The 26,867-nt window shown below is 41.9% G+C and overlaps 1 protein-coding gene across 2 annotated transcripts in view; it reads right to left on the bottom strand.

The window, feature by feature from the left end:
• Positions 1-18,542: 18,542 nt before the first annotated feature.
• Positions 18,543-26,867, bottom strand: part of CD101 (CD101 molecule) — a 36,412-nt gene continuing 28,087 nt past the window's right edge. The window contains exons 9-10 of one of the 2 annotated variants that reach the window (XM_050748021.1): positions 22,463-22,737; positions 18,543-20,420 (exon numbers count right to left, since the gene is read on the bottom strand). In XM_050748021.1, coding sequence (XP_050603978.1) covers positions 22,496-22,737 — 242 coding nt within the window. In that variant the 3' untranslated portion in view covers positions 18,543-20,420; positions 22,463-22,495. The remainder of the gene's footprint in view (positions 20,421-22,462; positions 22,738-26,867) is intronic. The other variant, XM_050748011.1, reaches the window with a different exon arrangement.

Genomic DNA, 26,867 nt, shown 5'->3' with positions numbered 1-26,867 from the left:
TACTCGGGAGGCTGAGGCAGGAGAATGGCGTAAACCTGGGAGGCAGAGCTTTCAGTGAGCCGAGATCCGGCCACTGCACTCCAGCCTGGGCGACAGAGCGAGACTCCGTCTCAAAAGAAAAAAAAAAAAAAAAAAGTGGGGCTTAATTCTTGGGAAAATGAGAGAATTATACTTTCTGTGGTCAGCATTGTGCTGACTGGCATACATTAAACATGTCAGACCTCCATAAGATACCAGTGGTGAGAGGATGAGCTAGAACATTCACCTTTTGACATCTCAGTCACTACCTTATTGTTTTAAAATAATCAGCATTTCCAAGTTTCAAGTGATTTGTAAAATTCCAGCTGCTATGCTTTATTGATTATTTTTTAAATTGTTCAAATTTATTTTTCAAATCAGCAGATCATTTTAAGAATCATATTTACTTTTCTGAACTTCTGGTGTTTTTGCTTGTTGCTTTGGGATACGATGGGAAGCAGTAACTAATTTTAATTGACAGATAAAGGATTGTTCCCCATTAGGCACATTCTGAGAGGGAAAGTCATATTCTAACTTTTCCTGAGGTGTGTTCTGAGATAGTACTTGTATATGCATTGTCACATTTCATTGTCACAACTAGCCTAGGGATGGGATTGTTTATCCCCATTTTCAAGATGAAGATACTAAAGTTTAGAGCAGTTAAGGAGCTGACCTTACAGAGCTGCTCCTAAAAATTTGGAACGGGATAGTACCCATGGATTAATTTTGAGCTGGCTCAAAGTCACAAAGCTGACACCAGCCGATCAGGGACTAAAAGCCATTTTTCAAAACTTTCAATCCAGTTCTTGCCACTATAGTATTTTTATAAAGCATAAATTATTCAGCAATACATTCAGATATTTAACCCACACATCGGTAAGCGTTTAGGTATTTGCCGTGGTGTACAGACATGGCTAAACAAACCCAAGACAAAAACCAAAAACCCAAGTCCTGCCATTTTCTAAATGACCACTAGGTAGCAGCATAGTAACATAAAAACCAAACTGAGGCCCACCCTTTTCTGTTTCATTCTTTTTGTTTGAAGATAGGTAATGGTAATTCAATTTCATTTCATTTCATTTCGTGCCTTTCAAACATATGACTGTTTTCAACTTGTCCTTTGACATAGGCTCAATCAGGATGATACTGTAATGAAAACAAATGTGGTTATATTTTGTAAAACCAAGAGACTACAAATTCTTTTGTTGTACCAATATTTTTTCAGTATTAGATTCCAAATTTCACTGTTCTTGAAATATTATTCCAAAAGTGGTTCAAAGCAGGCTCTTCATCTTCGTCTTCTTTTTTTTTTTTTTTTTTGTAAATGTGCAATTCTTCATATATATATATATATAAATGGAGTCTTGGTCTGTCGCCCATGCTAGAGTGGAGTGCAATGGTGGGATCTTGGCTCACTGCAACCTCTGCCTCTTGTGTTCAAGTGATTCTCCTGCCTCAGCCTCCTGAGTAGCTGGGATTATAGGCTTGTGCCACTGTGCTCAGCTAATTTTTGTATTTTTAGTAGAGATGGGGTTTCACCATGTTGGCCAGGCTGTTGAACTCCTGACCTCAGGTGATCTGCTTGCCTTGGGCCCCCAAAGTGCTGGAATTACAGGCTTGAGCCACCATGCCTGGCCACAATTCTTTTTTTGTTTGTTTGGTTTTTTTTTTTTTTTTTTTTTGAGACAGAGTCTTGCTATGTTGCCAGGCTGGAGTGCAGTGGCATGATCTTGGCTCACTGCAACCTCTGCCTCCTGGGTTCAAGTGATTCTCCTGCCTCAGCCTCCCAAGTAGCTGGGATTACAGGTGCCCGCCACCACGCCTGGCTCATTTTTGTATTTTTAGTAGAGATGGGGTTTCACCATGTTGGCCAGGCTGGTCTCGAACTCCTGAACTCAGGTAATCCACCCACCTCAGCCTCTCAAATTGCTGGGATTACAGGTGTGAGCTACCACGCCCAGCCCACAATTCACTTCTTAAGTAAATTTATGAAGTTGTGCCATCACCACCAGAATCCAGTTTTAAAACATTTCTATCACTCAAAAACTTTCCTCAAAGCTGTGTGTAGTCAATTCCAACTGCCACCCCCAGCTAGTCCCAAGGCAACATCTGATATGCTTTCTGTCTTTATAAGTTTGCCTTTTCTGGACATTTCATATAATAGAGTCATGTAATATGTAGACTCTCGCCTCTGTCTTCTTTCACTTACATAATGCTTTTGAGGTTTATCCATGTTGCACATATATCAGTATTTCACTCCTTTTTATTGCTGAGTAGTATTCCACTGTGTTCACTCACCAGTTGGTGGACATTTAGATCATTTTCCTTTGGAGTTATTAGGAATAATATTGCTATGAACATTAATGTTAAAGTCTGTTTTGTTTTTGGTTTTGTTTTTTTTAAAATGGAGTCTTGCTCCGTCAGGCTGGAGGCAGTGGCGCGATCTCAGCTCACTGCAACCTCCTCCTCCTGGGTTCAAATGATTCTCCTGCCTCAGCCTCCCGAGTAGCTGGGATTATAGGCTTGAGCCACCATGTCCAGCTAATTTTTATATTTTTAGTAGAGATGGGGTTTCACCATGTTGGCCAAGCTGGTCTCAAACTCCTGACCTCAGGTAATCTCTCTGCCTCAGCTTCCCTAAGTGCTGGGATTACAGGCATGAGCCACCACACCTGGCCTAACGTTAAAGTCTTTATATGAACATTTGCTCTCATTTCTCTTTGGCAGATAACTATGAGTGGAATTGCTAGGTCATATGGTTAGTTTAACTTTTTAAGAAATTGCTAAACCACTTTCCGAAGTGGCTATACCATATTATATTTCCACCAGCCACGTATGAGGGTTCCCAGTTCTTCGCATCCTCGACAATGCTTGTTATTGTGTGCATTTTTTAGTAGGTGTGAAGTGGTATCTGATTTTTTTTTTTTTAATTTGGATTTTTCTATTGATGTGGCACTCTTTTTCATGTGCTTTTTAGCCATCATCTTCCTCTTTTTAAATGGTCTTGAAAGTCTCTTTAATGTTTGTATGGAACTTAAACCTAAGTTAAAATGACATTAATTATTATTAATACAAAGAGATGAAAGACAGTAATCGTTTGTATAATGTTAAGTAACAAACATTATACAATGTACTATGTACTATGACTATAGTCATGTCAATTTTTTTTTTTTTTTTTTTTTTTTTTTTTTTTTTGAGACAGGGTCTCACTCAGTCCCTCAGGCTGGAAGTGGTGCGATCTTAGCTCACAGCAGCCTCCATCTCCCAGGCTCCAATAGTCTTCCCACTCCAGCCTCCCAAGTAACTGGGACTACCAGAGCACACTACCACAGCTGGCTAATTTTCGTATTTTTTGTAGAGACAAGGTTTCACTATGTTGCCCAGGCTGGTCTCAAACTCCTGAGCTCAAGCAATCTGGCACGTTGGCCTCCCAAAGGGCTGGGATCATAGGTGTGTGCCATCGCACCTGACATGAAAAATATGTTTAGTCACAACAAACTATTAACTTTCAAGACTGCATATTGTATGATCCCATTTATATACCTCTGGGAGGTTGGGTTGGGAGATTGGTGCAGTTTTTATTTCTACAACTAGCATGTATTGCTCTGATTTTTAAAAATCCAATAAAGATATTAAACGCAAACACATAGAAAACAATAACAAAGAGGATGTACCAAATAAGAATAACAATGCTTATTTAAGATGGTAGGATTATTGGTGTTCTTTTCTTCTTTTTCTCCCATTGTTTTATATGGCATATAATGGTATTATACTATCAGCAGTAGAGTAGTCATAGGCGCCACGTCTCTGTACCTTCATCAGAACAGCTCTTAAACTTGCCTAGTTCTCATCCTAGCTATTCAATCCTAACCTTCCTCTAATTAATCCTTTCTTTCTTTTATTTGCTTCATGCCCTCCTACCCAATTTTTTGGTATCTGATTCAAGTTTTATACCAAGCTGTTTATTCCCTCTTCCCCTTAACCCTATACTAGTTATTCTACTTAATTCTAACCTTCTTCTCAACCCTCATTACTCATTTGTTCCCTAAAACCTTCGCCGCTTTACACATTCAAGATAACCTTGAGCCTCAAGGCCTCCACTGGCTATGTACTTGTTTTCTGGTGGCCACCCTGAGTTGTATTTCTTTCTTTCTTTTTTTTTCCCCCTTGTTTTTTGAGACAGAGTCTCACTCTGTCGCGAAGGCTGGAATGCAGTGGTGTGATCTCGGTTCACTACAATCTTCGCCTCCCAGGCTTCAGCAACTCTGCCTCAGCCTCCCGAGTAGCTGGGATTATAGGCGCATGCCACGATGCCTGGCTCATTTTTGTATTTTTAGTAGAGACGGGGCTTCACCATGTTAGCCAGGCTGGTCTCGAACTCCCAGCCTCAAGTGATCGCCCACCTTGGCCTCCCAGCGTGCTGGGACTACAGGCGTGAGCCACTGCAGCCGGCCTCTTTTTGTTTGTTTGGTTTTCTTTTCTTTTTGTTTCTGAGTTGCATTTCTTCTGGAAAGCAACAAATGGCACTAAGGTGGATTCCAGGTTCTCAAGTTGAGCGTAGACAATACTACCCAATGCTCTGAAGACTTTTGCCATGAAGTTTGTGAGCCTCCTTGGATGCTGGGATCTTAGTAGCTGAGAAAACTCTGGCAGAGTTCTTCCTGGTTCTCCCTCCTTTTCCTTTCTGAGTTAGCCTGGGAGCCAGAGCAGAGCAGCCTCTGGTTTTTGCTGCTATTTTTTAGTATGAAAATGGCCTTAAAGAACTCGTCAACCTTTTAAAACATGAATCAGGTTCTGTTACTCTGCTTATAACTCTTCAGTGACTTTCTATTACACTTAGAGAAAAAGGTGAAGTCATCCTTTTGGTTCCTATGGGCATTGCATGATCTGGCCCTACCTGCTTCCCCTCTCACAGACAGCCATCCCACTCCCCAACCATTATATTGCAGCCGCCCTAACCTGTTTTCTGTTCCTCAGTGTGCCAAGCTTCATATTACCCTAAGGCCTGCATTTATATTGTGCTTTCTGCCTGGAATGCTTTCCTCAGTTCTTTAAAACCTTAGCCCTTCATCCTTAGGTCTCAGCAAGCACCATCTCAGTGAGCCTTGCCCTGACTACTTTATCTACAAAGGTTCTTCCTTGTTCTCTCTCAGTACCCGGTTTGCTTTCCACATAACATTTATTTCATAGTTGTCTGTTGACTTGTTCATTGTCTGTCTTCCCCATAGACTATACATGTAAGTGCCAAAAAAGCAGGGACTTATTTCTCTTTGCCTCACTAATGACTGTATACACAGCATGTAAACATTGCATACGTATCTGTTAAATGGAATGGATGAAATCACAGGGTAGAAGGAACCCTAAAGCCACCTAATGTGTCCTCCCAAATCCCTTCCACAGCGTCCCTAATGGATTCAGCATAGAAACTTCTGTTTATAACAAGTTCGCTTTGAGTGTGTCAAAATGTCAGTTAATTCTAATGCATATTGAGCAGAAATCTTTCTGTCTGAAACTTCTACTTTCTTGTCATCTGGAGTTAAACAAAATACACCTGATCCATTTTTACATCACTTTAAAATATATGAATATGACTACTTCATCCTCTCTGCACTTCACATGCATTCTCTTTCCCCAGAGAAACTTGTCCAACTGCATCAATTACTTTTCTCCCCCCGACACCCCCTCACCAGTATTTTGTTTTTTCTTTTTTGAGACAGTCTCGCTCTGTTGCCCAGGCTGGAGTGCAGTGGCACGATCTCAGCTCACTGCAACCTCTGCCTCCTGGGTTCAAGCGATTCTCCTGTCTCAGCCTCCCGAGTAGCTGGGATTATAGGCATATGCTACCACACCTGGCTAATTTTTGTATTTTTAGTAGAGATGGGGTTTCTCCAGTATTTTTTGATGAATGTATGCTTAATTTGAGGCATCCCAAAGAGAATGCGATATGAAAAATACCGTGGGGTAATTATCTCCTTTATTTTGGATATGACCATTTTATATATGCAGTGTAAAACTCCAAATTTTTTTCACTGTTTTTAAATAAATATGTTATGCTAATAATGTATATCAAGTCTGCAATCAACCAAAACCTACTGTTTTCATTTTTCATGCATGAGCTCATCTCCCCTACTTGGTGCACCTAATTGCCTAAACTTAACTATATTTCATGTTAATTTTGATTCATTATTCTAGGTTATCTAAATCTCTTTGAATCTTGTTCCTGTCAACTGACTTATTAGTGCCATCTCCTAATTCTGTGTCAACTGAACACTTGACAAGCCTGCTCTCTTTCCCTTCTTCCAAGTTGCCAATAAAAATGCCCAACAAGGCAGAGTGCTTTAGCAAGACCTGGAGAGAGCCCCTCCAGTTAAACATGGCGCCATGGTCTTTACGCCTTGGGTATGGTCATTCACTCAAGCATGCAGTCACGTAGTATGCATGTTGTTCCTCTTGTTCAAAGGCCTTGCTGCAGTTCATACATACAGATATAGCCGTCCCATGACTTACCAGCCTAGCAGAAAGCAGCATATCAGAAAAGAAAGTGAGTTTAACTTGGCATGGCATTTTCTTTTTTCTTTTTTTTTTTTTTGAGACAGAGTCTCACTCTGTCACCCAGGCTGGAGTGCAATGGCACCATCTCGACTCACTGCAACCTCCGCCTCCCGGGTTCAAGTGATTCTCCCACCTCAGCCTCCTGAGTAGCTGGGATTACAAGTGTGCGCCACCACGCCCAGCCAATTTTTGTATTTTTAGTAGGAATGGGGTTTCACTGTGTTGGCCAGGCTGGTCTCGAACTCCTGACCTCAGGTGATTTGCCCGCCTCGGCCTCCCAAAGTGCTGGGATTACAGGCGTGAGCCACCACACCTAGCCTGGCATGGCATTTGCTTGGTGAGCAGCACAGGAAGCAGCCCAGAGGCCTCAGGGGGGTGGCTCTTCAGAACAGAGGCCCTTGCCTCACACTAGGCTAGTGATTCATTCAGTCACACCACCATCTCCTGCGTCGATTTGCCTCACAACATCTGTCACGTCTCACTTCTTATAGAATCTGTCGACTCCTTCCTCTCCCTCTTGGTGCTCTCTCAAGGTTTACATGCATTTGGATGAAGGCTAGGAAGGTTCTGTGTTGTAAATGAGGGATTTGCTCTGTCTCTCAAGGAGAAGAGGAAGTTGCCTCTTTTGATGAAGATCCAACGCATCCTCCACTGTCACGTGGTGCAGAAGCAGACATCCCCTTGAAAAGATCTAGCTCCTCTCAGCTCTTCTGTTCCTCTTTAGTACTTTCTCACCCCCCCTTTCAGGCTGAACTTCCACCTAACTCTAAGCGGAAGCCCACACACCTCTTTCCACACACAGTAAGACAGGACTTATCCTGTCTGCTGTCCCACAGAGACAGTGACGCCTTGCCTCAGTGTGGTGGGGCTTGCTGCCTCCCATGGTGTCTGAAGGGTTTCTTCCTGCAAGCACTCAGCCTTCTTCCTTCTCTGGGCCAACAGTTTCTTCGGGGGCTGTGAGCGCTGCTGGCACGGTGGATCAGAGAGACCCACTTGAGCCCCAGAGCAGAGCTGGGTGGGGCAGAGGCTGGTCAGTTCTTTTTTCTGTGATTTGTTGGCTTTTATTTCTGCCTTCTCGCTTTTATGTGCTAATTGTCGCTTTTTGTTCTCTCTTGTTTCTCTTTTTCTCCTGCTTTCCCCACTTCCTCCCTGCTCAACCCTCCACATTTCTCCTTGAGTTCAGGGCAGACAGAAACAGCATTAATGATCAGCTGTGGAGGAGGAGGTGTCCAGGGTTTCTGTATTCCCACCCAGAGCTCCGCATGCATGTTTAAGCAATCCCTTTCCATCCTTACACTCTTTCATGATGACACCATTTCTGACACTTCAGTGATCGCCTATTTCTGATGGAAGAGCTGGAGCATTGCTAAGTGGCAGTTGGGGAAATTCTACTCAGTTCACTTGACTGGTTTTGCTCTTGAGTTGTACATCCTCCTACCTAAGTGTATACATGCACAATAAAAAATGCCAAACATGTAGCACTCAGATAACTTACTCCGTCTGAACTATGTTAACAGACATGAAGAGTGCACACCTTGGACAGGACAAACCACAGTCCAGTTCATTAATTATGCTGTCAATTTGGCTATAGTCTGAATGATGTTCCCCACAATTCATATATTGAAGTCCTAGCCCCCAGTGTGATGGTATTTGGAGATGGAGGCTTTGGGAGATAATTAGGTTTAGATGAGGTCATGAGGATGGGCCCTTCATGATGGTATTAGTGCCCTTCTAAGAAGAGACCAGAGAGCTTGCCCTCTTTGCTATGCCATGCGACTACACAATGAGAAGGTGGCTTGTCTACAAGCCAGAAAGAGAGTCCTCACCAAAATCCACATCATCTGGCACTTTGACTGGGACTTCCAGCCTCCAAAACTGTGAGAAAATGAGTGTCTGTTATTTCAGCCACCCTATCAGTGGTATTTTGTTATGGCAGCCCAAGCAGACTAATACAGATTCCCAAACTAATTATTTGCTATCTTCCATAACAGTTGTTCTCCAGATGTGCCATTTGCACTCAAATCTACATGTAAATTGAAACAGGTAATTAACATAAGTAAAATGTACCTCAGAATAGGAGCCTCTGGTGATTCCATTTGTCATTAATTCCCATATACTATATATCTTCACTTGGAACTCTTGGAGTAAACTACCCTGGCTTTGCATTTAACTGTAAAGCACTCAGATAATTCTATCCACATGCTCCTCTGTTCACACTGCCTTGATATCTTGACTTCTGAAACTTTATACTTACCTATCCCTTAAATTATCCTTTTGAGCTGAGAACCCAAGCAATGATCCTATCTCGTGGCAAAACCCATGCTTGCATTCTGTTTCCACATCCTGTTCTACTAGTGTGCTAAGAATTAAGAAGTAAAATGCAGGTATCTCGTTTTCTTTTCAGGAATAGGAAGAATTAAAATGGCTAGCTTGTTAAGAATGATGATGACACCTAACATGGGTTCTGACTTCCACACATGTAGATCTCATTTAATCCTCACAGTCAACTCTGTGAAGTAATGGGTATTATCCCCATTCTATGGATGAAGAAATTGAGGCAAAGCAAGATTAACCGTCAAAGATCACACAGCTAGTGGGTGACATCATCAGAGTTTGAACCCAGGCAGTCTGAATCCAGAGCACACATTCCTGAGTATTAATTTATTGGATGTATTCATTTGGCACACCATCTAAAAGAAGCAAAAAAATCTAAGTAGAGGAGTGTAAGACATAGTAGTTAGTGGCTTCAATTTCATCTCATCGATAGATGAGGGCTCATATATTTACTATTTCTTTTGTATGGAAAGACTACTATTAAATCCGGAGTTGCCATTGAGCCTTCTGTTGCCAGGTGGAAAATCTACTGGTTTACTGCATTTGAATGATCCACATTTAATCCTAACAATGCCTTTCCTCAATCAATAAAAGAACTTCAAGGGAAATATTTGGACACCTATGTGTGTTAGGAGCTAATGTTGGGCTGAGCCAGTAACCTTTATTTGATATTGAAGCAAAGCCCAGTTACTTTAGACTCCTGTAACACCACTCAATGTTTTGCTTCAATGTTTTCTGTTTGTTTGTTTTGTTCTGTTCTGTTCTGTTTTTTCCACACCAGCAGTCCCATCTGTCAGTTTTAGGGCTAGAAGGTATTTGGCCCATGCTTAGAAAATACAGGCCCTTCTGACATCAGCACCCTTTTATTGGGCTGGTCACATCTTGGGCATTAAGAACAGAAGAACCCTCATTTTCCTGCTGCCAGCAGAGTGGTACAAATAGCTGCTGTCAGACAGACCATTAAACAATACAAAGATTCCCTAAAGACAGACTTAAGAACTTGTTAGCATCTGCCTTCAGTCAGGGGAGACCATAACAAAACATGCTCTTATGTGTCTATTTGAACAGCATCAGAAGGCAGCACAGAGTGGTCACTCAGTCAACATGTGTTGGGCTGAATGGAAATCTGTCAGAACCAGAGCAAAGAGTGCAAAGGGGTCCCTGCTCCCCAACTCCAAATTTATCCCCCCCCCTTTCAGAACATGCTAGCACTTAGAGACTCTGTGACAACACAAGCACCTAGCATTGTTTTCTGTCCCAGTGGTCCTCTCATGACCTTATGTTTACAGATCTTTGCCCATAATGAAATGGTAGAATCTTTATGACTTGAGGAGTCTACTGTGATCGAAAGATCATTGCTTTTGGAATCAAAGGATCCGGGCTTGATAATCATGATCTTTAATGCCACTTAATGATCATGATATTTAACTGCTTTTTGCTGATTTATGGTTATGATGGCTAATTTTATGTGTCTATTTGACTGGGCTAGGGAATGCCCAGATAGCTGGTAAAATACTATTTTTGGTTATATCAGTGAGGATACCTCACCGATGTGGAGAGGACATCTTCCAGTTTGTTGGGGGCCTAAATAGAACAAAAAGACAGACAAAGGGCAAATTCTCTCTCTGCTCTTGATCTGGGACATCCATTTTTTTTCTGCTGCCTTTGGAGCTCCTTGCTCTTGGGCCTTCAGGCTCCAGGACTTATATCCCCTCCCCACTCAGTTCTCAGGCTTTCTGCCTCAGACTAGGAGTTACATCATCAACTCGCCTGGTTCTCAGGCCTTCAGACAGACTGAATTACACCACCAGCTGTCTTGGTTCTCCAGCATGCAGATGGCATATCGTGGGGCTTCTTGGCCTCCATAATTGTGTGAGACAATTCCCAGAATAAATCTCCTCTTATATATCTATACATAGCCTAACAATATTCTATTGTTTCTGTTTCTCTGGAGAGCCCTGATGAATACAATGGTTTAATCTTGGCTTCTTGACAATATTGTCGTAAGGATTCAATCCTTATAACACATGATGGCTGCTCAATAAAGTAAACCTTAACTCCTTTCTCCTTTCTTTGTTGAAGGAAGAAACAATGTCAGTCATTTCTGCCTGCCTACCTCCTGACGTATGTTTTGGCACATACTAAGTACCAGAAAAATGCTCGTTGAATACATAAATCTTACAATTTCCCGTCTATATTAAAACTCCTCATTCTATATTGGTCATCTGTTTGGTTCTCAACTACTTTTTGAAGGAAAAATGCTTTAAAAAAACCCTCAGGTTTAAATTATTTACATATAATAAGTTATGTGTTATTAATAAGTTATATGTTATTGAGTTATTTGCATGCAAAAAATACTCAAATCTTAAAAAGACAGCTCAATGAATTTTTACATATGTATACACCCATGAAACCACAACCTAGATCAAAAAAGAGAACACTTCAGTTACCCCAGAAGGTTCCTTCATGCTACTTCTCCGTTAATACTTGTTCTGCCAGTGAAAATCCTTATTCTGACTTCTGTCACCATAGATTAGTTTTGCTGGTTCTTGAATTTTGTACTTTTTGTGTCTGTCTTCTTTCACTCAACAAATGCTGTGAGATTCATTCGTGCTGTCATGTATGTCAGTAGTTTGTTCATTTTTATTACTGTGTAGTATTCTGTGATATGTAGAAACTATAATTCATTCATCTCTCAATAAACAAGGGGATTGTTTCTAGTTTTTAGGAATGGTGAATAAAGCTATGAATGTTCTTGTATATGTCATTTGGTGGACATAAGCATTTATTTCTCTTGGGAAAATGCTAGTAGTGGAATTGTAGGTCGTAAAATAGGTATATGTTTAGCTTTATTAGAAACTACCAAACTAGTTTACAAAATAGTTGAATACATTTACCCTCCCACCTGCAATGCACTCTATTTCTAGTTGCTCCAAATTCTTACCATTGTTTGATATTGTCAGTCTTTTATATTTTCTATCCTGGTATATGAATAAAGTTATCTTACTTTTAATTTGCATTTTTCTCATGAGTAATGACATTGAACATCTTTCATATGCTGTGGCTGAGGAGCTGTACCACTCATATCTCCTTTAAAGGGAGCCTGCTGCAAAGACCATAGCTAATTGACAACCTCCAGCATCCAGATCTTCAAATGTTTATGCTAAGGCCACATTTCCCGTGGGCTGCTCCCCGCCAAGGACTAAGCATGGCAGAGCTACTAGAGCTGGGCAATGTCTGCCCCATGGAGTACTTCTTCAATAAGCAAGCTTTGCTCAGAGACTCCTTATCAGCTTGACTCAGATTATCTCAGAACTGCTGTGCAATCTGAAGCTTTTCTTATATAATCCTCCTTCCTTCTCTGTTTCCTTTCACAGAAGTCAGACCTGCAGGACAGACAAGGGTTCTTTCCCTCTTCTGCTCCACCCACTTTCTTCTTCACTGGCATTGCCCCCAGTAGATCCCTTTCATGTGTAATCTTGGCATGTGCTTCTCAAAGCACCTGAACTAACAATATGCTTATTGGCGATTCTGAGATCCATGTTCAAGTCTTTTTTCTTTCTTTTTCAAACCATATTTAAATCTTTCGGCCATTTTTAAATTGAGTTCTGTGCTTCTCCTCTTTTAAAATTGATTTATAAAAGTTTGGTATATATTCTGGATATAAGCCTATGTCAGATATGTTTTATGAATATAATTCTCCCAGTCTGTGATGTAATTGCTATTTTTGGAGACAGAGTCTCTCTCTGTCACCCATACTGGAGTGCAGTGGTGTGATGACAGCTCACTGCAGCCTCTACCTTCTGGGCTCAAGCAGTCCTCCCATGTCAGCCTCCCAAGTAGCTGGACTGCTGGAACACACCACCAAGCCTGGCTTTTAAATTCTTTTTAACTTTTTTTTGGTAGTAAAGAAGTCTCACTATGTTACCCAGGCTTGTCTTGAACTGCTGGGCTCAAGTGATCCTCCCACCTTAGCCTCCCACAGTGCTGGGATTACAAGCATGAGCCACCATGTCCAGCCATCACTTTCTTAATATTGTCTTTTAATGAACAAAAAAAGTTTAATTTTAATGATGTCCAATGTTTCTATTTTTTTCTCTTATCCTATAACATGAGATAGATGTCAAGGTTTGTTTTCCCCCCATATGAGTATCCAATTACTCTAGCACCATTTATTAGAAAGAGCATCCTTTCCCCACTATAGTAGCACCTATAATGGAAATGTGTATGTGTATCTGTATTTCTAAACTCTATTCTGCTTCTTAGGTTTCCTTGTTTACTTGTGCACCTATTCCACATGGTCTTAATTATTATAGTTTGTAGAATGTTCTGGAGTCTGAGAATATAATTCCTCCAAGTTTTGATTCTTAAATATTGTTTTGTCAATTCTAGATAATTTGTATTTCCATTTAATGCCAAATGAGCTTGTCAATTTCTTAAAAAAACGCTTGAGATTTGCATTATGATTCCATTAAACTACAGTTTCTCAACCTGACACTATTGAAATTTGGGGCCAGACAATTCTTCATTGTTGGGGAGAGCTGCTGTGCTGTTTATTGTAGGATGTTCAGTACTAGACCTGGTCTTCACTCACTGGATGCCAGTAGCACTTCCCAAGTTGTAAAGACATGCCAAAATGTCTCCATAAATTGCCAGATGTCCTCTGGGAGCAAAATTGCCACTCCCTCCCCATGGATAACAACTGCATCAAATCTGTAGATCAACTTGGAGAAAACTGACAACTTAATGATATTGAACCTTCTAATCCATGAAAATGGAATCTCTATTTAGTTAGGTCTTCTTTATCTCAGCAAAATATTTTAGTTTTCAATGTAGAGTTTTTGCACATCTTTTGTTAAATTTATTCCAATGCATTTGATATTTTCTGCTATAAATGTAATTTTCCAATTAATTTATCAATTTTTGATTTTTAATATACAAAAATGTAGTGCATTTTTGCTCATTTTTGATCAACATGTTCATCATGTGTTCAGCAACCTTGTCTGGAGACACTTTTGGATTTTTTACAAATATAATCAAGTCACCTGCAAATAAAGAGTTTAACTTCTGTTCTAATCCTTTTACCTTATATTTATTTGTCTTGTTTTTTTGCATTGGCTAGGACCTCCAGTATAATATTCAACAGACATAGTGATAGTTGACATTATCATCTTATTCCTAACTATGGGAGAAAGCATTTAATATTCCACCATTAAGTATGATATACTTTATCAATTTTAGAAAGTTCCCCTCTATTACTAGTTTACTGAGAAATATTATTAAGAATAAGTGTTAAGTCTGGGCGTGGTGGCTCATGCCTATAATCCCAACACTTTGGGAGGCCAAGACAGGGGATCACTTGAGGATGGGAATTTGAGACCAGCCTGGCCAACATGGCAAAATCCCATCTCTACTAAAAATATGGATTTAGCCAGGTGTGGTGACACACACCTGTAATCCAGGCTACTCAAGTGGCTAAGGCACAAGAATCCTCCCTTGAACCCAGGAGGCGAAGGTTGCAGTGAGCCAAGATCATGCTACTGCACTCCAGCTTGAGTGACAGGTGACAGAGCAAGAGTCTGTCTAAAAAAAAAAAACAACAAAAAACAGAAGTATCGAATGTTATTAAATTCTTTTTTTATTGATCTATTGAGATGATTAAGTGTTAATGTACTGATTTACATAGATTAAATTTTAAATGTTAAACCAACCTTGCATTCCCTGTAAGAAATCATGGTTAGTAGTAAGAAATCATGCTCAGTAGTAAATTGTTATTAAATCATGATTGGTTGTGATTTAATGTATTACTGCAGACTATTGTGGATGGGCAAAGATTTCTTGAACAATACATAAAAACATAACATTCACCTAATTTATGTTATGGATGCCACTACAGTGGGGAAAGAATGCTCTTTTTAAAAATATGGTCCTGGAACAATGGGATAATCATATGGAGCAAAATAAACCATGATCTTTATCTCACTTTTATAATGTGGTAAAATATGTAACATAAAATTTACCATTTTCACCATTTTTATGTGTTCATCTCAGTGTGTATTAAGTTCAATCACATTGCTGTGCAGCCATCACCACAATCCATCTCCAGAAGTTTTTTCACCTTCCCAAATTAAAACTGTATAACTCATTAAACAATCATTCCCTATCGCCCCTCCCTCAGGCCCAGCAACAACTATTCTAGTTTCTGTCTCTATAAATTGGACTGGTTTAGGTACCTTATATAAGTGGAATCATATAGCATTTGTCCTTTTGTGACTGGCTTATTCACTTAGCATAATATCTTCAAGGTTCATCCATGTCAATAGCATGTGTTGGAATTTATTTTCTTATTAAAGATGACTAATATTGTATTATTTTTCATATACCATATTTTATTTATCCATCCATTTATCCATTGATGCACACTGGGTTTCTTCTACCAATCTTTGGCTTTTGTGAATAATGCTGCTATGAACAGGGGTATACAAATATCTCTTCATGCCCCTACTTTCAATTATTCTGGGTATATACCCAGAAGTGAAATTTCTGGCTCATATGGTAATTCTATTTTTAATTTTTGAGGAACTGCCATTCTGTTTTCCATAGCAGCTGTACCATTTTATATTCCCATCAGCAGTGCATGAGAATTCTACCTCATATTTTATACAAAAATTACCGTATATAAAAATCAATTTGACATGTATTTTAGAACTATTTTAAAATGGTAAGACAGTGAAGCTTTTAGAAGAAACCATAGGCCAATAACTCACAATTTTAAGATATAGGCATAACCTTCAGATGCTATTTTGGTGGCAGAGTTTTAGCATTTATTGATGGCTTTAGGATGTGATGCAGGGATTACAAGGAACAGAATTCCACCCCTCAAAGTGTTTTGATTACCTTGCACAATGTCTTGTATCTTATGTTGAACTTAACTGCCTTTCAATAGATATGCATGCTCCAATTGCTCTAATCTTCATCCCTCTCTAAGGATTTTCTCCAGACCGATACTTTCTCTTCATTTACCTACGTTAGATGCTGAAACAGCTAAGTTTATGATCCCTGGTCTATAGTATTATTGTACCCAAGTAACTATTACTGATATATGTTTTGATTAGAAACTCACTGCATATATACATATGCGTGTCATCAAAGAACATTTATTGCTATTGTCGTAGTATGTATTTGTTTTATTGGCCTGAGCCTTTCAATAATGACTGTTATCATGAGGAAAATGTTGAAAACCCCTCACACTGAAGAAGTACGTATGTAAATAATAAAAAGCAAAAGGTAGCAGGCTTTAAACTTGCACCAGTGCCATAGGATAGCTTCCATATTACTTTCTCTTTCATGTAATTGTGTGCCACGCATGCACATCAGGCCACCAAGAAACGCCTCCCAGCAGAGTGTGGTCTTGGGAGACAGGACCCAAGATAAGCTTATGGGAGCTCAAAATCTTATAATTACCAAAGGGCATGAGATAGGGTAGGGAGCTTTCTGAGATCTTGGTTTGCATCACAACTTCCTATATGAACATGATCCAGCCCAGAAGATGCAAATGAAAGAACAAACAGTATTGTTTTTCCCTGGTATCTTATGTGGACACACTTAGCATAAACACATATTGAAGTCAATTGAGTGGGATGAACAGGATCACACAAGAGGAGAAAATTTCCAAATGAAAGATACAAAATCAGGGGCATGTTTGGTAGAGACCTGGGGAGTAATTACCTGGCAAGTAATTTGGTGTGGCTGGAGCACAAGGTCCCCAGAAAGGGACTAGGGTGAGATAAGTCCACCAAGAATCCTATTATTGAAAAGCCAATTTAAAATGGAAGCACACACCGTCTCGCTGCCCTTGCCAATGTGACCTTATAGGAGTAATAAATTTGGATTTTCCTATGCTGGTTATTTATAACATAGAAACTTCTTAATCACTGTCCTCATCCCATATAGTCTCTTCTCTCGGTAAATGGTTTAATGTGATAATTATGCTTCAACTCAAAACATCTCTATTTGGCAGTCAGAGCCGGTTCAGAAGGAGCCTTGGATTAAGAGACAATGTGGTAGAAACTCCAAATTTCTAACAAGTAAATTAAATGTAAAGGTGAATAAATTTAAAAAATGGAAAGCCAGTTAATATAAATGGGTGGAACTGTCTGTTATCTCTACACTTACTAGTAGAAACTAGGTTAATAAACATTTATTAGACACAAGAAGAGTCTCATAATGTGTCATTGTGTTTAACAGACACATAGGAGGTACCTCTATGAGCTTGATAAGATACTTGAGACTTTCTGATAATTTTTTTCTATACTCAAAATGCTCACAAAATTGGTGTTATAGCCATTACATAAATGAAGAGTGAAGATAGTTTTCCAGCTGGCTTCCCTGACTCACCTTCATACCACTGCTGTCCTCACTCCAACCCCACCTATCATCTATGCTGTTGCTTTTCAATCCTCCCTCCCTACTACATTACATTCACTGGCTCACTGTTGTCCACATGAAGTTCAAGATATTATGCATGTTCAAGATCTGTTCTTCTGTCCTTCCCCAACCCCAGAATTTTGCTCTAACTACCTTTCCAGATTTATCTACCATTGCTTCCCTTCATACATCTGATGCTTAACCTCAAAGCTAGTCTGTGCACTGCAGTTTTCATGGGGCTTCCTCTGTCCAGACCCCTACTTAACCCTTCTCCTGTCAAAATATTTTCTTATTTTTAAAGCCCAATTCAACTTATATCTTCTTTATGAAGTTGTCTCTGTTTTCTAAAGGCCTGTAGCACTTTATTAGGAGTAAAACTTAATGGCCAGTGTAACAGAAGTCCCACCTGAGCCTACAGGGAATGCAGACTTCTCAGGCTCTGTCTGCCAAGGGGTAGAGCCTCCCCAACAGCACAATTGTATAACCTTCCTGCTGGAGGAGAAGAGGACCTGTGATGAGAAGGTTAGTGCAGAGGCTGCTGGGAACAGGGAATGGGAAATGGAGAGAATAGCATGAAGTCTCTCCCAGCCTGGCCACAGACTTTACTGGTGTCTGGACTCTATGGAGGAAGGAGATACTGGGCAAATGTTAATGGAACAGTTTTCACAAGATAATCTTTAGAGACACAGGGGTGCAAACAATCTTGAATTTGTATCCTTACAGAAGAATGTAATGTAAAGACAGAGAATGGGACCCTTTTCATTGCTTACCTCTGAACACCACTCAGCTTGGCATCTCATGTGCTCCAGCACGCCAGCTGCAGTGGGAGCCTGCAGAGCCCAAGAGAGCTGCAGGGAACCACATGGGAATGGACTTGCTTGTGAGCTCATATGAATTCACAGAATCCAGGCCAGACGTGGTGGTATGTACTTGCAGTCCCAGCTACTTGGAAGGCTCTTGCAGGAGGATTACTTGAGCTCAGGAGCTCAATGCCAGCTTGAGCAATATAGTGAGACCTCCTCTCTTTAAAAAAAAATTCCCAGAGTTTTGGGGAATCCCCCAGAAACATCTAAAGGACACTGTAGATGGTCAAGACCCTGTGTAAATATCCTGGGGGAAAAGCCTGTAGAATTTGGATTATTACTATTGATTGTATTTTATTTGTGTACATGGACAGGTTAAGTCCTAGAAAAACTTGGGTTAATGCTGACATTCATTTATGACTTGATATGGTTTTAAAACTTATCTCCATTGATTTATCTGATTTGATCACCATAACAACCACTCAAAGTGGCCATTATTATATCCAGACTTTCCCCCATAGCGATGGATTTGAGCATAGTGTTTATTGTGGAAAGAGTCCAGGACTTGTCAGCAGACCTACATTTGAGCTTTTACTCTTCTGCATACGGCTGGGTGATCCTGGATAAATCCCAACCTCTCTGAGCTTTAATTCCTTACCTGTTGGACAGGAATAACAATTCCTTTTGTATAGAGATGCTGTAAAATTCTGAGATGATGAAAAAATCCTGTACAATTGTAAGAAATTATGGCACATGACTTTATACCATTGTATTCATCTTCTGCCATAAATCTTTTTTTCTATACATTTCAATACAATAAAAATAATGAACAGAGCAACCACGCCTTAATCATCTCTGTGTCAGCTTATCTTGCACAGAGTAGGTACTCAGTATGATGATGTGAAATGCTGCGGGTTGATAAGCTTCCCATCTATAGTATGGGCCTGGTACAGTGGAGTGGAACTTCAGAATGGCTGGGACTAGATGCCAATCCTGAAAGCCTAAGATTATTTATTAGATTAATCAGATATATAAGAGATTCAGATATAAGAGGTCGAATCAGTTTCCCAGGGACATAATACATGGCTAAGAGAGACAGAACATTAAAGGACAGCAGGGGCTGGCAAACGTTTTCTGTGAAGGGCCGGGTAATAAACATTTTAGGCAATGTATGTCATATGGTCTCTGTGGCAACTACACAACTTTGTCATTTTTATAGTGAAAGCAGCCACAGACAGTATGTAAGCGGATGGGAGTGACCATATTCCAATATATTATATTTTAAAAAACAAACAGATGGTGGGCTTCATTTGGCCCATAGGCCCTGGCTGGTCAACTACTGAGACAGGGGCTTGTCCTTTTGCCAAGGAGGATTTATGATACAAAAAGGCCGAAAGTAAAACCAGGTGGTGGCATGAAATGGAAAAGCTGAAATCAATGAGTAAAAGTAAAGCTCTCCAGTAAGTTTCAAAAACCAAAAGTCAACAAGTATGTAACTGGAGAGAGAAGAGGCATAAAACGTCTGCTGAAATGCATCAGGGCAAATTTTATTCTTTAAAAGGAAGAAAATACTGTGGGGGTGTTTTAATTCTGGAGGGTTTTAGATGCCTATGGGACAAACAGTGCCGTGTAGCTGGTTAGACTATCGAAGGCGCTCTAAGTCCCATTCATGAAAGCAGAGCATCCAGGACAAACAAGGTGAGCATCCCAGGAGGACAGGACTGTGTCTGAGTCACCACAGGACCCCTTGCTCCTAGCACAGGGCCTGACGTGCAGCAGGTACCCCCTGGGAACTCATACTTCCCCATGCTCTGCTCTGGCCAGGACAGTTTCATATCTGAGGGTCTCTGTTCCCTGAAAAAACCAGGGTTTGTTTGCCTGGTGGGTAACAGATGACTCCACAAGAACATGAGTTTTGATCAAAAGGAGTTTGTTTCACTTGTCACAAGCAAGGATAGCGCTGGGAATATTCTCCAAAGCGGTGTCTCTGAAGGAAAGTGACAGGAGGGTTTCATGGGGTGATGGAGAGGGGAAAGAGTGCATCGGTGCATGTAGGGAGGGGTCCCAGTGGCGCAGCCTCAGTGAGTCATGCTGCCAGCGCATAGGTCACATGTTATGGTCATGAAGCTGTAGCTCCTCCAGGGGTAGTGACTTCAGGATGGTAATGAGGAAAGTTCATTCGGGTTCATCTAGAAGTTGCCAGGGTCTGTCAGGAGCTGGTTCCAGCTGACTAGGTCACCACATTCCACACGGGGCTTGGGAAGAAACAGGCAGCGAGGCAGGAAGCTGTAAAACAAGCCGATTGCTCAAGTTGGTTAAATGTCTACATTCCCAGGAGACCCTCCCTGTCTGCTTACATCTCCTCTGTGCTATGTCTGTGCTGGATTCAAAGGGGAAGAGGTGTTTGAGCTAGAAGCTGAAGGAGGTGTCCATGTGAGGAGAGAGGAGGGATGGGGGGAAGAGTGCTCCCACAGAGGGCTGCGGCAGAGTCCATCCAAGATCCTTGGCCCAGGCTCGCTTCTGCGCTCTTTCCCTTTGAATTAAAATACAGGTTTCTAAAAAATAGTGGCAGAGGGTCATCATACTTTCTAAGAAGTCTCGGCCAGGCGCGGTGGCTCACGCCTGTAATCCCACCACTTTGGGAGGCCGAGGCGGGCAGATCACGTGGTCAGGAGATCGAGATCATCCTGGCTAACATAATGAAACTCCATCTCTACTAAAAATACAAAAAAAAAAAATTAACCGGGCGTGGTGGTGGACACCTGTAGTCCCAGCTACTGGGGAGGCTGAGGCAGGAAAATGGTGTGAACCCGGGAGGCGGAGCTTGCAGTGAGCCGAGATCGCGCCACTGCACTCCAGCCTGGGCGACAGAGTGAGACTCCGTCTCAAAAAAAAAAAAAAAAAAAGTCTTCATTTCAGCTTTATTGTTTATAAAAATATGCTCCCTTACCTGGGTGACAAGAAACAAATGTGCTGACATGTTTAAGGAAGGATTTGGAGTATTTTAAATCAGGCTATGAAGGGACATGAGTTTAAGGAACTGGTAGGTCCACAGTAGGAGTGCTCATAGCCACCAATAATCCCCTTACGAAGGAACTAATTATGTTTGGAGAGGACGTGTGTGCCTGATCAAATAATTAAAACTAAATTGCTCTCCTTGGAAATGCAAATTAACGAGTGTTAAAGCAACTCGGTTGGTCACATAGATAATAAATAGATGTGTCTTCTCAAGTCTGTTAGGTGGCACTGATTGATTTCCAATTCTGGCTACAACAGGGCCTGAGTGGCTTTTGAAACAAAGATGAGGGGACTGCAGGCCCAGTGGGGACAGCTGTTGAAAGCTTTAAGCCATTACACCCCACCCCGACCGCCTGCTTTTTGCAACTGAGAATAGGAGACCTTGAGGAACCAGACTTGACCTACTGCTGCCCCTGAACCCCAGCCCTGCAGGAGAATGAGGGAACGGTGGCACTGTCAACCCCGCTCCTCCAAACAATGCCTTCCGTACCACCCAGTGCTGTCAGGTCAAAGAAAATAAGGCACTGGCTGAGCACCAGGAGCCAGATGGACCTTTTGGTGGGGGTATGGAGGTGTGGGGGGAAGCAGAGGTACGAGGCCTTGGGGGGCTGACTGGAGTACTGTTACATGAGTTTTTAAAAAGTTTTTGCTCAGCAATTAATTAATAAAAAAATCTTATCAAACAATAAACAAAAAAACCCAAACTCAGGTTACAAATGTTTTATCATTTTGTCAAAGAACCTATATTAATTAAGCACCTATTACTCAGAGCTTGCTCTTGAGTGGGCCTTTGTAGGTGGGCTGGGAGAAGAAAATTGGATTTCTGCCTTGAAGGAAGCTACATTCTTGTTGGGGGGACAAATTTTAGGTAAACAAAGGGCATGGTCCCAATTCCTTTTGCCTTGCTGGCATCAGGCCCTTTCCTACACCTCTCATCTGGAGGAAAATGATTACCTAGAGCAGGTGTGACAAGTGACACAAGAAGGAGAGAGAAGCCCCACCAGGGCATAGCTGTAGGATCTCATTTAGCTCTCCAGAGGCTGTGTGAGGGAGCCTCTAATCTCCTTGCAGCCCAGGGACCTGAACCTTCAAGAGATGTAGGGTAAGGATGCTATCTGGTTCCAAGGGGGGGAGGATACAAGAGGTGGATGAGGTAAGACACAAAGGAACACCTAACAGTGCGTAGAACCAATAAGCACTCAGCTAATGCTCCCTCTGATTCCTAGGTAACTTGCCCAAGGCCGCAGACATCATTGAGGACAGAACCAAGATTCATTTACCCCCAGTTAGCCCAATTAAAAAGCCCCCACCTTTCCTTACTGACTGCAGGTACCTCTTGGGGTTCAGTTGCCTTCATCTTCCTCCTCGTCTTGCCTCCTATTCGCGGTCACACCTCCAGCCTCTTTCAAGTCCACCCAGAGAGACTTTTCTTTCCGTGTGTTGGAACGCAGTGTTGATAACTTCCTGGCCTTCCAGTATAAGCAGAGGAGGGAGATGAGCAGAAGCAGGAGCAGGACGAAAGGGCAGATGACCAGGAAATAGAGTAAAGGGACCGAGGAGCAGATCCTGGAAGGAAACGTGGGCTCTGCAACGAAGGGAGAAAGAGAGTAATTCATCTCCAACTTATTTGTACTAATCAATTACAAACACTCCTGGGATTTATTGTTACGGGCAAGTATATGTAAAAATAATGGGGCCAAATAGCAGTGTGCTCCTGAAATCATGAGGAGCACAGGACTGAGCACCGGGGGAAGAGAGCTCCTGGAACGGGCTCTTCTAATGCAACACCCCCTTGCCCTGCAATTTCCAACCACTGGAGGTTCCAATGACCTACTTAAAACTAACAGCCAAAATGAAAAACAAAACAAAAAAGAAAACCTCTCCTTTAATCTTCTTTCCTCAGAAAAGATATCTATAATTCAACCCTCGTTCTCAACAGTGTTGCCAGTCCTGAATTTTTAACTTGAGTTATTCCCACTGCTGCTTCTCCAACACACAGGCACACACTCTTTCTCACACACACATACACACACTCTGCCCTGCACTCTGCACTGCCCTTATAAAACAATCGCACCCACAATGAGGAGCCCCTTGCCCCGCTGACCCAAGCCTGGTCCTCCCCGTGGGTCTCCCCCTTCCCTGGCCCCCTCCCTTCCACTCCTTTCCTCTGTTGCTCTGGGTGTGGCCACCACCTGACATGCTGCATGCATCTGAGCCTCTAGGTCCTTCTGGGCTAGCTCCATCACACTTCCCACTCTCCCAGCTCTTCCTACCTTGCTGCAGGCACAGTTCTTCTCTTCCATCCCGTTCTTGCTCAGTCCTTTGTTTAGGCCTCTTTAGTTCCCTTTTACTCATCTCCTTTGTTCATTATAGTTACTTGAGTATGTCTGATAGTGCCATTTGTTTCTATATCCCCTACAGTGCCTAGCACATGTGCTCAGTAACTTTTGCTGATCTGAATTAAATTGGATTGACTGCAACCACATGGGCAAAAGATACTATATAAAGGCATGCTGAAGCATATGATCATCCCACAGCTGCAGTCCGCCGGGAAGCACTAGCAGCAGACACACGCACGGAGCACACACAAGCAGCCCGAGTGGCTCCTGGCCACACAGCCAGGGAAGCAAAGGCCCAGAGGACTGCAAACACCACAGGTTTCAGGGAACAGTCTATTGAAGAAGAAAGACACATGCTTAAAGAGACCAATTACTAAATGTAGTCTTCCAATCACATCTATTTATGACATGATATCCGAAATCAGGGCTGTTCTGAAATATTCAATGCTAACAGTAGCTGTGCTTTTACTGGAAAATTGTAATGACATAAGCAATTTCTTCTTCAAAGGTTAAGCTGCAGGATTCATGGGATTATAGATGCTTAGAGATGAAAAGAGGTTTAGAGGTCATCTTGACCAACCTTCTGCTTCAAGAATTCCATTTTTGGCATTGCCAATGAATCTTACATGTTGAAGAACATCTCTTTGATGGAAGTCAAGAAAGAATCTAGACATTCGCTCACCTCCTGCACTGTGAGCTCCTTGAGGGTAGGGCCTGTGTCTTGTGTGTCTTTTTATCTTCCTCAACTCTTTGTTCACAGGGTCTCAATGGAGCCTGATGAATGAATCAATTGCACGAGCACATTCCACACATGGGAACCCAGGGATGGCTGCCATCATGCTACACAAAGTACAGATCATCACTGAACATTCGGCTGGCAGCTCTGAATGAGGCTGGCAAAGAGCTGCAGAGGTTCGTGGCCTGGATTTTCTCTGACCTCATTTGTATCCTTCATCCTAAATTTGGTTTTGTTTTTTGAATTGGTGAGCAATGATAAAGTTAGGTTTTGAATTCTTTACCATCCCTCTACTCCACATCCTATCTGACCCCTCTTCCAATGACCCTGCTTGACTACAGTTATTCTCCCCCGGTCTTATCTGAGTACATCTGAAGGCCCACGGTGAGAAGGAAGCATAGACTGCAATGATGCAAGTGAATGGAGCCACGGAGTCCAGGTATTATAAGCACTGGCTGTGGGCATTTGTGCAGAGTAATGAATGAGCACCTACTCTGTTTCAAAGAGAGCTGAGTTCAAATCCTCAGTCTTCAATGTGCTGTTATTGACATTGGACAAGTTACTTATCCTCTCTTAATCATTAGTTTCCTCATCAACCAAATAGGGGTAACAATTTCTACAGTTGTGATGAGATCATGTATAATAAAGCATCTAATATCTAATGAAGTGCCTAAAGCATTTGTGGAGTCAGCAAGCGATAAATATTATCTAGAATGGTACTGAGAAAGCTAAGAAAATCACAGGAAACCTTCTCCTAAGAGAAGAGAGAGAGAACAGGGCTGGAGCCTACAGATCCCTCACATAGGGACCCCAGGCTTGGCCATCTTCCTCCACAGGCTCTCTCTCCCTTAGATCTCTGGTCCCCCTGTCCTCAAACCTGGGTGACATTCAGCGAAGACCAAAGTGGATCCAGGGGCTCTGGCTTCCTTTTCTACTCATGGGAGGCAGAGAATTGTGAGGTGAAAGTCCACAGCACCAGGTATTACAGTTGCTAGAATGGTGGGGTAATGATGGCGAGATGGGGCCACTACACAGGAGGTGGAAATAAATCTACTATTCTTGTTTTTCAGCATGAAGGAACAGCCAGAGGGCTTGGCTATCCTGGTGGGGATGACGCTGCTCAGCTTAGCGCAATCTACCATCAAAGGATGGCAAGGTGTGCCCCTTACCATGCTGAAGTGGCCAACAGCTAGCAACTGTTACCGCCTGTGCTGCTACATCACCTCTCCTGGGAGGGCAGTGTTTGCTCTGGATCCCACAGTCACCATTTCCCACCATCTGCCTCTCACCCATATCTGGATTAGAATTAGTGACATTCAAACCATTAAGGTTTGGCATTTTGAATCAATCTGAGTCAGTGGCCAATGCTCAAAGTACAAGGCCTTCAAAACAAAGCCAAAAATGTAATGAGAGCACTTCATCGTGAGGCTTAGTTTAGAATGTGCTTCCACCCACAGCCAAGCACAGCAAAAGGAGCACTCCTTTTTGATATTTCCTCAGAGACACTGACTTCAGAAGAAAAGAGGTGTGAGATAAAGAGGGGGCTGCCAACTCTTACCCACTACCCAACCCCAAACATGCAGCCATGTGGGAGATGGCTCTTGCCAAGAAATAAAAGTAGGGTAAGGTAACCTGTAACAAGTGCATCCCAGAATAAGTGAATCACTGACAGCATCCTGTTTCAACCCAACTGAAGATTTGCCTGCTCATTCTTTCATTAAGCATTTGCTGAATGCCATGTGCCAGGCCTTGCTGGAGGCACTGGGAAGCACAGGTAAGTAGCCTGGCATCTCCACAAACTTCCGTGTTATAGAGACAGACAGCTCCTTCAAGAATCCACTTCCTTCCCTTCCCTTCTCTCCTTTCCCTTTTTTCTTTCTTTCTTTCTTTCTTTCTTTCTTTCTTTCTTTCTTTCTTTCTTTCTTTCTTTCTTTCTTTCTTTCTTTCTTTCTTTCTTTCTTTTTCTTTCTTTCTTCCTTTCTTTTTCTTTCTCTTTCTTTCTCTCTCTCTCTCGCTGTTGTTGTTGTTGTTTTTTGACAGTGTCTTGCTCTGTCATCCAGACGGGAGCAAAGTGGCATGATCGTGGCTTAGTGCAGCCTTGACCTCCAAACTCAAGCAATCCTCCCATCTCAGCCTTTTGAGTAGCAAGGACTACAGGCGTGCATCAACCATGTGTCTAATTTTTAAATTTTTTGTAGAGACAGGGGTCTCGAACTCCTGGGCCCAAGTAATACTCCCGCCTCGGCCTCCCAAAGTGCCGGGATTACAGATGGGAGCCATCACATCTGGCCCAAGGCTCTACTTTCTAAATAGACTCTTACCGTAATAAAAGCTCGGAAATAGTAACAAGTACCACACCACTACAAATAATTCAGTTCCCAGGAAGCCTTACAGCCTGGCCTATCAAGTAATCACAGACAATTCTCTAGAATAAGACATTTATGTCTAGGGTCTAAGGGTAAGGTAAAAAGACTGAGGCAGCTGTTGTCCCTGCCATGGCTTAGTCATTGGTAAGGAAATAAGTTAGAGAGATAGAGAAAAAAAGGCAAGGTCCATTCTCCGAAAAAATGTCTCTTAACTTTCCTGCCTTCACTTGAGCCACACGCTCTACAGTCCTATTGTGTGGCCCTAAACCCAGCC

Source organism: Macaca thibetana, chromosome 1, assembly GCF_024542745.1.
Source record: "Macaca thibetana thibetana isolate TM-01 chromosome 1, ASM2454274v1, whole genome shotgun sequence".
NCBI lineage: Eukaryota > Metazoa > Chordata > Mammalia > Primates > Cercopithecidae > Macaca > Macaca thibetana.
This window is presented reverse-complemented; position numbering and strand designations above follow the sequence as displayed.